This window comes from Ailuropoda melanoleuca, chromosome 14 (genome assembly GCF_002007445.2).
Source record: "Ailuropoda melanoleuca isolate Jingjing chromosome 14, ASM200744v2, whole genome shotgun sequence".
NCBI lineage: Eukaryota > Metazoa > Chordata > Mammalia > Carnivora > Ursidae > Ailuropoda > Ailuropoda melanoleuca.
The window spans coordinates 20,773,546-20,787,142 of record NC_048231.1 but is presented as its reverse complement, the minus strand read 5'-3'; the positions used below and the strand labels follow the sequence as shown (position 1 = coordinate 20,787,142).

General features: G+C 36.2%; 1 protein-coding gene across 9 annotated transcripts in view; it reads left to right on the top strand.

The window, feature by feature from the left end:
• Window positions 1-13,597, top strand: part of CEP128 (centrosomal protein 128) — a 396,639-nt gene that overhangs the window by 114,565 nt on the left and 268,477 nt on the right. For all 9 annotated transcript variants that reach the window (XM_034642093.1, XM_034642096.1, XM_034642091.1 and 6 more), the window contains one exon: window positions 8,408-8,758. In XM_034642093.1, the coding sequence (XP_034497984.1) occupies window positions 8,408-8,758 (351 nt within the window). The remainder of the gene's footprint in view (window positions 1-8,407; window positions 8,759-13,597) is intronic.

Genomic DNA, 13,597 nt, shown 5'->3' with positions numbered 1-13,597 from the left:
TTAATTATTGTGAGCTGACGGCACTTGAGAAACAGTAGGTGCAGGAAGGGTACTCTGACCTCTTTTTCTACCCAAAGGAGGTCATAGTATTTCCCATGAGGAAGGTATACTCCCTCTACCTGGAAGACAACATTTTTTTATCGTTGGAGATTGGGAGTTGATTCCAAAAGGGATCTGTATGAAGAAACCTCTAAAATAACCCTGATCTTCAATTAGTTTCTCCCATATATTTCCTTGCCACTTTCCCATAGTTTATTACCCCTTGAAGTTTATTAGATCCCTTTCCTTTTTCTTGTCATTTTCCCATAAATTCTCTCTTAAGGCTTTAGAAGCTCTTGGTCCTAACCACTTCTTTGGGTCTTCGTTTTTCCAACAATGCTCTTATTTATGTGTAAAAATATTAAATAAAATTTGTGTGCTTTTCTCCTGTTAATCTGTCTTATGTTAGTTTAATTCTCAGGCCTGGCTACAGAACCTAAAAAGTTCCCTTTAGGAATTTAAAAGTTTTTTCTCCCATATAACTGGAAGGAGTTCTTGGGGAAAGAAGTCCATTTCTATGGTTTTGGATGGTTCCTGTCTTTGACAGTGCTTGTATAGTGAGAAATAAATAATAGGCTTGATTAAATGATGTGAAATTTAACCACTCTGCTCTAGTGGCTGAGATAATTTCACACAATTTAACTATAACATGTTCTTTAGGGTAGAAGAGGCTTCCAGGAATGTATGATAGTAGTAACAGAATTGAAAATCATCCTAATGGAATAAATAAAAAAATTGCTTTTCATTTAGCATTTCATGTAGTACATAGGAAGATACTAATATTTAGTATACATGCCTACCCTAAAAGCATTTATACAGGGATTAATGTTATGTTTGTTTACTTGTGTGTTCTGTATAGATGTGTGCGTATGTGAAGGATTGTTGTGAGGGTTCTGTAATATAATCTCTTAATTGATGGGGGAGAAATGTTTATAACAATTAGATTATTCTGATTGGTTATTTGGGGAAGATGGATTAAGACAATGTCAAAACAGTGGCTGAATAAGACCTGCCAAGGAATGCATATAGGAAGGAGTTCTGTGATAGGTTTTACCTGAAGCACAATACAGACAGCTGGTTGGGAGCAAATCAGTAGCAACAGTTTCCAGACTCAGGGCAGTTAGAGGCAGTGTTCATCCAGTTCAAATCCAAATCTACTTTCCCATCAGTAATAAGAACCATGATTATTTACAACTAGGACCACATCCTTTTCATTCATTTATACTTATATACCCAATTAATGCCATGATTTTTTCAAATATTCTTCTAAGTGAGTTATTGTGTATAATATGTTAATATGAAAGTCTGTAATTTTTAAAATTTGAGAACAGTGAAATTTATGTGCTTAAGCTCCGGGTTTACATATGTTAATCATGTGCCTATTCTTTTTTTTTTTTTTTAAAGATTTTTTTTTATTTATTTATACGACAGTAATAGAGACAGCCAGCGAGAGAGGGGACACAAGCAGGGGGAGTGGGAGAGGAAGAAGCAGGCTCATAGTGGAGGAGCCTGATGTGGGGCTTGATCCCATAACGCTGGGATCACGCCCTGAGCCGAAGGCAGATGCTTAACTGCTGTGCCACCCAGGCGCCCCCATGTGCCTATTCTTATTGTTCTGTAATTACAGAAGAATAAATAGTGCTAAACTTATTTTCCTCCTGGGTTCAAAAGCTTGCTGGAGACATTCGAAGAATTTTGTATATTTGAGTCTGTTATAAATTTGAGACTATCTAACTGTGAACTTATTTCTGTTTGTTAGCTTTTAAACATCTATCTCTTGTTCATTTCTCTTTTCCTATAGCAGTTATTTCAGACTTTCTTATTATTTAAATATACAATTCCACATTTCTATACTGTCTCAGCAGAGAGAGCCTTTACCACCATTTGATTAGTAGGACAACCTTAATTGTTAGGAGTAGGACATCCAATAAATTCAGTTTTTCGACATGCTAAAATTAAGATTCCTGTGGGATTCCCAAATGTAGGGCATCATTATATAATTTGATATTTGAAGATCTGGAGTTTAGAAAATTAGTCTGGCTTCTGAATTAGAAATCACTTATATCTTTGTCTACCTACATGCTTACTTACTTTTTAAAGATATTTTATAGATAGAATGATGCTTAATACTAGAACCTTGTACTGTTATCTGTATTTAAAAGCTAAATAATGGAAGAGACCCAGGAAAGGAGGTTATTAAAGAGCAGGAAGAAAAAGGAGAACTAGTGAAGAGAGGGGTATTATGAAAGTCAGGGCAGAAGAGAGACTTAAAAATCAGAAGGGGCCATTGACAGTGTCACATGCTACAAGGAAACTAGGATAGATTTTTAAAGAGTCCATTGTATTTGGCTATAGGTGATCTTTGGGTATCTTAATGAGAGCTATTTTAATTGTATAATAGGGGTGGAATCCAAATTCAATGATGGGGAAATGAATTAAGAATAAAACTGTGGGGGACGCCTGGGTGGCACAGCGGTTAAGCATCTGCCTTCGGCTCAGGGCGTGATCCTGGCGTTGTGGGATCAAGCCCCACATCAGGCTCCTCCGCTGGGAACCTGCTTCTTCCTCTCCCACTCCCCCTGCTTGTGTTCCCTCTCTCGCTGGCTGTCTCTATCTCTGTTGAATAAATAAATAAAATCTTTAAAAAAAAAAAAAGAATAAAACTATGGGGTACCAGGTATAGACTGCTCTTTCCAGGAGTTTGGCTTAATAGGAAGCACAGTATAGAGTGTTGGTTAGATCACATTAGATTGATAAAAGTTTTTGTTTGTTTCATTAAAAAAATATTTCTTTGATTTTTTTAAAATTCAAGTGTAATTAACACACTGTGCTGTAATAGTTTCAGGTGTACAACACAGTGACTCCACAGTTTCACACATTTGTCAGTGGTCATCAAGACAGATGTACTATTAATCCCCTTTATCTGTTTCCCTCATCAACCTTCCACCCCCTTCTCTGACAACAGCTAGCTCATTCTCTGTGTTTAAGAGTCTGTTTTTTTCAAATAACCCAGTCAATAAATGGGCAGAAGACATGAACAGACACTTCTCCAAAGACACACAAATGGCTAACAGACACGTGAAAAAATGTTCAACATCACCAGCCATCAGGGAAATACAAATCAAAACCACAATGAGATACCACCTTACACCAGTTAGAATGGCAAAAATTAAGAAGACAGGAAACAACAAGTGTTGGCGAGATTGTGGAGAAAGGGGAACCCTATTACACTCTTGGTGGGAATGCAAGCTGGTACAGACACTCTGTAAAACAGTATGGAGGTTCCTCAAGACAGTTAAAAATAGAGCTACCCTACGACCTAGCAATTGTACTATTAGGTATTTACCCCAAAGATACAGATGTAGTGAAAAGAAGGGGCACGTGCACCCCAGTGTTCATAGCAGCAATGTCCACAATAGCCTAACTGTGGAAGGAGCCAAGATGCCCCAACAGATGAATGGATAAAGAAGATGTGGTTCATATATACAATGGAATATTACTCAGCCATCAGAAAGGATGAATACATGAATGGAACTGGAGGGGATTATGCTAAGTGAAATAAGTCAAGCAGAGAAAGACAATTTGCGTATGGTTTCATCCATATGTAGAACATAAGGAATAGCACAGAGGACCACAGGGGGTGGGAGGGAAAACTGAATGGGAAGAAGTCAGAGAGGGAGACAAACCATGAGAGACTCTGGGCTCCGGGAACCAAAATGAGGGTTACAAAAGGGAGGGAGGTGGGGGGATGGGATAACTGGGTGATGGGTATTAAGGGGGGCGGCACATGTGGTGATGAGCACTGGCTGTTATACACAGCTAAGGAATTGTTGAACACTACATCAAAAACTAATGATGTACTATATGTTGGCTAATTGAACATAATAGAAAAAAGCTGTAAAAAACCGATTTTTTTGGTCTCTTTTTGTTTGTTCATTTGTTCTGTTTCTTAAATTCCACGTATGAGTGAAATCATATGGTATTTGTGTTTTTATGACTGACTTATTTCACTTAGCATTATACCCTCTAGGTCCATCCATGTTGTTGCAAATGGAAAGATTTTGTTCTTTTTAATGGCTGAATGATATTCCATAGTAGGTAGATACATTTCTATATCTATATATCTATATCTATAGATATATATGTATGTGTGTGTGTGTATCACATCTTTATTCATCTATGAATGGACGTTTGGGTTGCTTCTGTATCTTGGCTATTGTAAAAATGCTGCAATAAACATAGGGGTGCATGTATCATTTTGAATTAGGGTTTTCATTTTCTTTGGGTAAATGCCCAGTAGTGGAATTACTGGATCATATGATAATTCTAGGTGTAACTTTCTGAGGAGCCTCCATACCATTTCTCACAGTGGCTGCACCAATTTGCATTCCCTCCAACAGTGCACGGAGGTTCCTTTTTTCCCACATCCTCACCAACGCCTTGTAATTTTTTGTGTTTTTTATTTTATTTCTGACAGGTATAAAGTGATATCTCAGTGGTTTTAATTTGCATTTCCCTGCTGATTAATGATGTTGAGCATTTTTTCATGTGTCTGTTGGCCATCTATATGTCTTCTTTGGAAAACGGTCTGTTCAGGTTTTCTGTCCATTTTTTAATTGGATTATTGTCTTTTGGTGTTGAGTTGCATAAGTTCTTCATCTACCTTGGATACTAACTCCTTATTGGATATATCATTAGCAAATATATTCTGCCACTTGGTAGGGTGACTTTTTGTTCTGTTGATGGTTTCCTTCACTGTACAAAAGCTTTCTATTTTGGTGTAGGCCCAATAGTTTAATTTTGCTTTTTGTTTTCCTTGCCAAAGGAGACATATTTGGAAAAATTGTTTCTATGGCCAATGTCAAAGAAATTACTGCCTACATTTTCTTTTAGGAATTCTATGGTTTCAGATCTCATACTTACTTAGGTCTTTAATCCATTTTGAGTTTATTTTTGCCTATCGTGTGGTCCAGTTTCATTCTTTTGCCTATAGCTGTGCTGTTTTTCCAACATCATTTAAAGAGACTCTTTTCCTGTTGTGTATTCCTGCATCCTTTTTCATTGATTAATTGACCATAAAAGTGTGGGCTTATTGCTGGACTCTCTATTCTATTCTGTTGATCTTTGTGCTTATTTCTGTGCCAGTATCGTACTGTTATGATTACTACAGCTTTGTAGTGTATCTTGGAATCTGGGATCGTGATACCTCTAGCTTTGTTCTTTTTCAGATTGTTTTGACTATTTGGGATCTTTTGTGGTTCCATACAAATTTTAGGATTATTTGTTCTCGTTCTGTGAAAAATGCTTTTGGTATTTTGATAGGGATTGCATGAAAACTGTAGATTGCTTTGGGTAATACGAACATTTTAACAATATTGATTCTTCCAATTCATGAACATGGAATATCTTTTTGTTTGTATCCTCTTCAATTTATTTCATTAAGAAAAAATTATTACTGTGATATATTTTTAAAAATTGGGAATAGTAAAAAAAAAAAAAATCCAGTAGGAAAGGAGAGGTTCAGTACAAGGAAGAGAGGACATAATTGATGTAGTGAAGCCCTTGATGGATGTGGAAGGAAATTACAAAGATAGGCTTATTTGTCTAAGAAAGATCCCTTTTCCTCAGAGGCTAGAGAGGAGTACAGACTAGCCATTGGTAAGTTTCAGAATGGTACATTAAGGAAATTTGGGGGATGTTTTGCGTAATAGCTTCAATTTTATTTCTTAAGAAGGAGCTGTGTTATATACTAGAAGTGAGTGAAAAGATGGGAGGTCCAAGGCAGGACATTTTGGAAGGGCCACCATGTGGACTGGGAAGAGGCATACAGTAGAATTTCTGGACACTGAGGGATTGCCTCTCTGTGTGCCATCGCATCAACTGATACTCCTGTGTGGTTTTCCTTAGAGGACTCAGTAACCTGATATAGGAAACAGGAAATTTGTTAATTCCCCTAGAGCTGGTGGTTTTGCCATTTAAGTTCAGGTTTCAAACAGAGTTTGAAATGTGAACAAGAGAGTGGTTAAAGTGAAAATTAAGGAAGTTAGGTCAAAGAACTTGGATTAAAAGCCAGCAAAAGAAATGTCAAGGCGTGGTCATCTTCCTGACAAAGAAGAACAGATGTATCAGAAGAAAAGGAGTGAGGGAACTGGGCAGATGGGTAGATAAAACCAAAGGCCTGAGGAGTGGGGAGAAGGGGTGGGAGGAGGGATTAGTGGGGAGAAGCTAGTACGGAGACATAACCTCTTGCTTCATAGGTGGCAGTTCTGAGAAAAACCACGAAGATAGAACTATGTGAGTAGGTAACAAAGAGGCAAGGAGTTAGGGTCATCTGAGAAACTGGCCACTTAGCAAAGAGTTGAAAACATGGGCTCTGGAGCCAGACAATCTGGGTCAAAATCCCATTCCCTCATGTATTAGGTATGTGATCGTGGGCAAGTTCCAAGAAGTGGTTACACATCACTAAAATTAAGATAGTATAGTGGGACTGAGTGAGGTCATTCTTATAAAGCATTTGCTTAATCCTTTGTACAACTCAAGTGCTCTGTAAACTTTAGTAATAATAATTTTTATTGGTAGCTCCTTCTCATTTAGATCTCAGCTCATATGTCATCTCCTAAAAGAGACCCACCCCAGCCACAATGTAGAATACAGGCCCCTTCAGGTAACAACTATCCATCATTTTAGCATCTGGCATTATCTGCTGTTGTAATCTAGCTGGTAGTGTGAGTATCTCCCCAATTTGTATTATTTACTTTTTTGGTTTTAAAGCCAGGTCTTATTAACCACTCTTTAAGATATGTGCCTAACATGTAGGAAGGGTACCCACTCTCTGAAGTGTTTGTTGGGAAAAAAAAATATTGGTACCTCTCTGCTGATGAAGAAATAACGTGAATTCTGCTGGTTAGTAAAGTTGATTTCTAGCTTCGTGGTAAAACTTTTAGATAAGGGCAAAAGGGTAAACCACTACCACTATGGTTTTCTGATTTCATTTTAGAATTTTCCACACAAACAAGTGCACAGTTCTCAATTTACTATTTTGTTTGGGTAGATAAAGGAGTGACTCATCTCTTCCAGGCTGCATTGAATTTAGCAAACTGAGTAAATGCAAACCTGTTGCTCTGAAAATGAAACTTGTTTTCAAGGCATTATTTTTATTTTTTTGCCATAGTGTCAAATTTTTTACTTTAACCATGAAAGAAATTGTATTTAACTTTATTTGAGCCACGGTACAGAGATAATGGAATCTGGAACTGATCATTCTGCTGTGAGAGTCAGAGGAAGTTGGTAAATGTTTCCAGTCTTTGTAGGAGCCTTACAACAATGTGGATGATATTTATTGTTTGTCCAGCTCAGGTATCATCTTAGTCCCGTGAACATGTCCTTTTTGTGTAACCTTTGTAACCCAAGTATTTGGAAAGTAAGACTCAGGAGGGGCAGCTTATGGGATACATTATTTCTGAATTTGTCACTCCCTTCTAAATCTCTACAAGAGTGGCTTAATGTTAATGATTACAATATTCTTTTATTTGTATAAAATGTTTTATAAAAGCAGTGTCCTCTCATTTTTGAAGTTAAAAATAGATCTTTACAAATTCTTCTCAAATTAAAATTATGTATGAAACATGAGGATTTAGTGCAATTTCCAAATGTATTGTTGACCCATTCTGGGAAACTAGATTTTAAGAGTTCAGGTTTGCTTTTCTTAATTATTATGTATTCCAAATAAATTTAAGTTTGGTTAAAAATCTATCCTACACTGATTCTTGTAAGCTTGAACTAAGTTCAACAATTTATAACATTAGATTTAGCTGGAAATAACCTATCTGTAAACACTTTATTGAGAGTCTTTTAAATGGACTTTCAAGTATAGTATTATCTATACTGATGTTTCTGTCATCAATGCGCATTTTTATTAGGTATTTTTATTTTATTGTAACAAAATTTTATGTGCTGCCAGAAAGTGAAATATTATGTATGACTGCTGTAATAATCTGACAGTTTTTAAAACACTGACATTTTTTTCAGCTGGACAGAGTACTAGATTCTTTACTAAAGTAATGCACATTGTTTTTCTCATCAAAAGACCTTCTATTTTAATGACAGTCAATTGGAAAATACATATTTTCCCTTTTTGGATAATGAAGTAGTCTAAAAAGGAGAAACTATTTCTATAAAAAATTATTCCCAACTAATGTGCCTGTAAAATACGTGGAAAGGGACTCATATCTTCTAGACTGGTAAATTAATGAAATTTGGTACAGATGATTCCCATTTCAGTGACATTAGAGATTCTCATTTGATGCTATGTTGGACATCCAATTTTGACAAGAACATGTTCCTAATATTTCTCATGCTTTATTTCCAGAATTTAACACATCAGTTGGAGCACAAGGAAAAGGAGCAACTACAGATGTTGGATCAACTTAAGGAGATCCAGAATCACTTTGAGACTTGTGAGGCCAAACATAAGCGTGCTGACCTTCAGATCTCAGAGCTGACTCACCATGCTGAGGATGCAACCAAGCAGGCCGAGCAGTACCTTCTCGAGTTCCAGCAGTCAGAGGCCCTGAGACAGGAGGCAGAGAAGAGGAGAGAAGAGCTGAAACTGAAAGCTCAGGAGTCCATCAGGCAGTGGAAGCTTAAGCATAAGAAGTTAGAGCGAGCATTGGAGAAACAGTCTGAAACTCTTGATCAACTGACAGACAAGAATAATCAGGTATAAAAACCAAATTCCTAAGGAATGATTTTTGCCATGATCAACCATTCATTCATCCATCCTTTGAACAAACACTTGAGTGCCATGCTGTGCATGTAATCTATCATGATGTCCTTGATAGAAGAGTCTTTATGTCTTGGCTATTTCAAGGTAAAAAGTAATTTAGTTTTTTATCTTTTTAAAGTCTTTTTCATAGTTGAACATTCTGTGAGTTTTTAGAGTTGGCCCTTAAAGAGATCCATCCCTCTCCCCCAGTTTAGCTTTTAGTTCCCTAAGTTGAAATTGTTCTTTAATGTTCAAATGGAAAAAAATTACAAAGTCTTCATAATATCACCTGACTTTCCCCCAGTGCATGTATTTTAAAATCTCATTTTTAAGTAAATTTCAACTTAAGTATTGGTTGGAAAGGAACATTAAAAATGTAGTAGTTACTACTGGACCATTTTCTGGCACCAACTATAATGGGTTTCGTTAAATGAATGACGTTCACAGTCTCACTGACTGAACTTTAAGACTCTGCTTTTGTGCCTTTTTGATCGCAACAAAAAGCATTTCACTGATCCATGTATGCATTGCACATCATCTTTTCCCTTGTATAATCAGTTACTTAAAATGGATTTTATGCTCTTGTGTTGATTCTCAACTATAGGTTGGATTAAACCTAGATGTTTATAAGATAATAAACGGGAAAATCAGGGTTGATTTTTATTCATGTTTAGTCTTGGTTTATCATTTCTGCTTCGTCATTTGTCACTTGTCAAGAATTCTGAACATTCCAGAAGAATAATCATTTGGATAAGTTGACTCTCTTTCAAAGGAAAACACAGTGTAGGGCAATTATGTTTATAAAATCAATTGTCAGCACTTAAGAGTGACAGATGCTTATTTCAGATGAGCTGTCATGGAAAAGATGCTTTACCATTTAGATGTGAATTTCGTGGACGGATAGAGGATGGAGGAAGCAATCACCTTGCACTCACTGTGGAGTGCTTTTCAGTTTAACCCATCTGACACATACTGGGTGACTAGTTGCCCTGAGGTAAAGCAGTTCTAAAGCTTTCAGACTTGAATCTGAACTGATCTGATCCCAGGAAATTGCTCTACCTTGATTATTCTGTTGTCAATCTGGTTTGGCAACTGGTTCAATGAGCATGACTGTAGGGGAGGTAGCTAGAAAGAAGGGGGGTGGAAGGGATTGATTGATTGAAAACCATCTGGGGATTTTACTTAATTAGAGGAAATTTAGAAGGGTCCAAGTCATCAGACAGTATCCTAATCCATGGTGCAGAGTTTTCTAGATGGGGTTTTTTAGAATATTCAAAATTGTTAAACAATTATTTCCCAGAATGCTCCAGATATAATTATTTTTATCACTTAGCATTGCTAATGATAAGCAAAGAAGTAGTTTTAAAGTGATTGCCACAGTTAGGATAGTATCACAATTATCGCAGCAGGCATTGTAATTTCCACTTTAAAAGCCTTAAAAATGAACGCGGCATGTTGCAGTTAGAGCAGTGGTTAATCAAGGAAGGAAGGGTAACAGCTATTTCATTGCACATGCAAGTGTCCGGTAAATCTATGATGTGGAAATACATTGTAAATAATTTTGGAAAAAAGCATTTATGTGTTTCTATCTTACTGAATAATACCTCTAAGGAGTATTTAATTCTTAATAAAATCGCAAAGCCACCCTAAGGCATTAGGAATACAGCCTACTCTTTTTTTGTAGTGTTTTTCTTTTATGTTTTTTGGTTTTTTGGACTAATTATTTTCAAAAAGTGACTGTAGGGTATATTTGGAAATATATATTAAAATAAAAGTATTACTAAATTCCAAATAAAACACTATGTTTTGCAGAGTAAATTGTTTAATAAGTAGCCTTGTTGAGCCATTTTCTATGCACAAATGATGAAGTTTTTGTGTTTTTGAATACTTCTGTATCTACTTCCATTTCTTTTTCCAGCATAATTTATTTTCTGCTTTAAGATTTGCCACTTAAAAATGTAGTAGAAGGCTAACGGGTTGTATTCTCTTAAAAATTGCTGATTTCCTTTTTTTCCTGTTTTTTACATTTTTGGAAGTTTGTTAGATTATTAGATACACATCCTGTTACAAAACTACTTTGTTAGTGAATGACATGGAATATCAAACAAATAGCATATCCTTGCCAGAAAAAACCAGAAAGATCAGATTTTATACTTTCCTTAAAAGAAAATGGCATGGATGTTTACATCAGGACACCATGATATGATGTTGTTTAAGGATATGTAGATAAACATATAATGGAAGACCTAGAATTCTGTAGATACAAATAATCTAATCATTAGTTGTGCTATTATTGTCTTTATCTTTTTTATTTTTTATTTTTTTGTCTTTATCTTTTAAAATGCTATTTGAAATTATTGGTTCTTATACCTGTTTTGAAAATGATAAAGGAAAAATTTTTTTTACCTTGGATTCTGATCACAATGTATGCTTTTCTGAATATTTCCAAATTTGTAGATATATATTTTAATATGGATAATAGGAATGCTTCTTAGGTTGTTTGTTTTTCTTGCTGAGTTGGCAGAATAATTGGTTTGCCCTGTATTGAGCTTTTTGCTTGATAATATTTGACTTCAAGAATCTTAAATTGCCATCTTTTCCTTTTTTGTATTGCCTTCATGCTGAGGAAAAAAGGAGTATATGTAATATATACTGTCTTTTAAAAACTGAATTTTTTAATTTAAAGGTTGAAAAGTACTAAGGATCAGTGCTAAAATACATTTGAAAAGTGTATATGGTTCTATAAATATGCAATTTTAGAAAGGCTAAAGTACTGATATATTAGGATAATCCAGCAGTCCATCATCATGTTCCCTCATATGGAGAAAAATAACTTTTATTTCTTTAAAATTTTTTTGTCTACCTTTTAGTTAATTCAAACAAAACAAACAAAGCAAACAAACCCCAAAACCTGTGCGTACTTTGTGGTCAGGCTTTTGAGGAGTTGGTTTCTGTTCTTTTTATGGTTTTAGACAGTATCATTCTTCTGGCTTCAAACAGGCATTTTCAATCTTCCCTTCATAATCTTCTCTTACAGCTTTTCTTCTTTGGAAGCAGGGTTTGCTGGGTTAGAACATTCTCTTCTCATTGTTCCTGACTGCTACATATTTTTTCATTATGCCTCCATATTTCTCAAGGATTTTTGTACCTGGCTTCCCCTCAGCCTGTTTCATTACATGTAATTCTTGTCATCATCTTTGGTGATTACAAAATTCAAGTCAGCAACCTTAAACATCAGCATCCTTAAACTTCACTAATTTCCCACGTTACAGTGACCTTCAGATCACGCAGCAACTAATTTCTGTGGCTAAAATTTGTCCTCATCTGTAATTTCTCTATGTTCAGATCTTTAGTTCCAAAATTTCAGTCTCTGATCTTACACATTTCTTTTATTTCCTTTTCCTTTTTTAACCATTACCATATGATTTTGATCTTTCTACATTCCTCTGGTTGACCAGTCATTTCCTGGAATCCGTTTTTTCCTGTCGGATTGGACTTTGTGAAAAGCTACTCTGATGACATGCTCACCAGCATCTTCGATTTCTTTCTTCCGCCTCATACATCTAACTTATCTTCAATCTGGAATCAACCCAACTTTTATTTTTCCCATTTCTGCTCCTGAAGAGTACCCGCAAAACTTACCTAGAAACATCGGTTGTCTCCTATAGTGGTCCTGATTATCCCCATCCATTCAAAAACTAATGTAGGACAGTTACTAAGCACATAACCCTGTTCTGAGCAATGAAGAATGAGTTCTGAAGTCTATTGGGGGAACTTCTGGTAAACATGTACTCACTCCTGAAGAAGATACATAAGAAAGATTTTTCTTCTTCTCTGGTTTTGTTGTATTTGGCTGTGATACTTGCAGTGGCCTAAGTTGGCTGTCTTGCTATTGTCCTGAGAATGAAGTCTCACACATAAGAAGGTATTGCCAAGGGACCCTTGGGTGGCTCAGTCAGTTAAGCATCTGCCTTCAGCTCAGGTCATGATCCCAGGGTCCTGGGATTGAGTCCCTCATCGGACTCCTTGCTCAGTGAGGAGCCTTTTTCTCCCTCTGCCTGCCACTCTCCCTGTTGTGTTCTCCTTCTTGGGCAAATAAATAATTAAAAAAACAAACAAACAAACAAAAAAAAAACAGAAGAAGGTATTGCCAAGAGACATGCAGAGAGGTGGACCTAGAGCTTTGACATCATGTCTGGAACAGTTCTGCCTGGAATGATATTAAATTACCTTGTAGTTTAAGTCAACTTGCAATGGAGTTGTCTCTTACTCTCAGCAGAAGATATCCAAGCTGATATGAAACATAAGTTCTCTGAATAAAGAGCTTTAAGTGAAAGAGCCTAAAATGTAGGGATTGACTAAGTGGAGAAATGAAGTGGGGACAGGAGGATACCTTTCTAAAGGGAAAGTTGGCAAACTGTGCTGTAGTAGTTAGCACTTCCAGCTGTGTTGGAAGTAGTTAGTTGAACCATCAGAAATCCTACCATGGGTCAGTGATGCTGTGCCTCAGAGTTGGGTATTAAGTGACTGGTATGAAAACTTTAGGATGTTGGCCTGCATTGTGATCTTACTGCAGCCTTTAGAAAAGTTCCACAAGAGAAAGACAAGTATAGGTTGAAACCTGCCTAAAAGCAGAGAAAAATAAATAATAAAAGCAGAGAGCAAGATATTTGGAGGGTAGAGAGACTGAAAATCTGCAGTCTTATAATCCAAATGTATGGAATCTGATGATTTAGAGTTTTTCAGTGTTGGAATAGCCAAATGATCTATCCATGCTGAAGTTAGTCCAAGTAT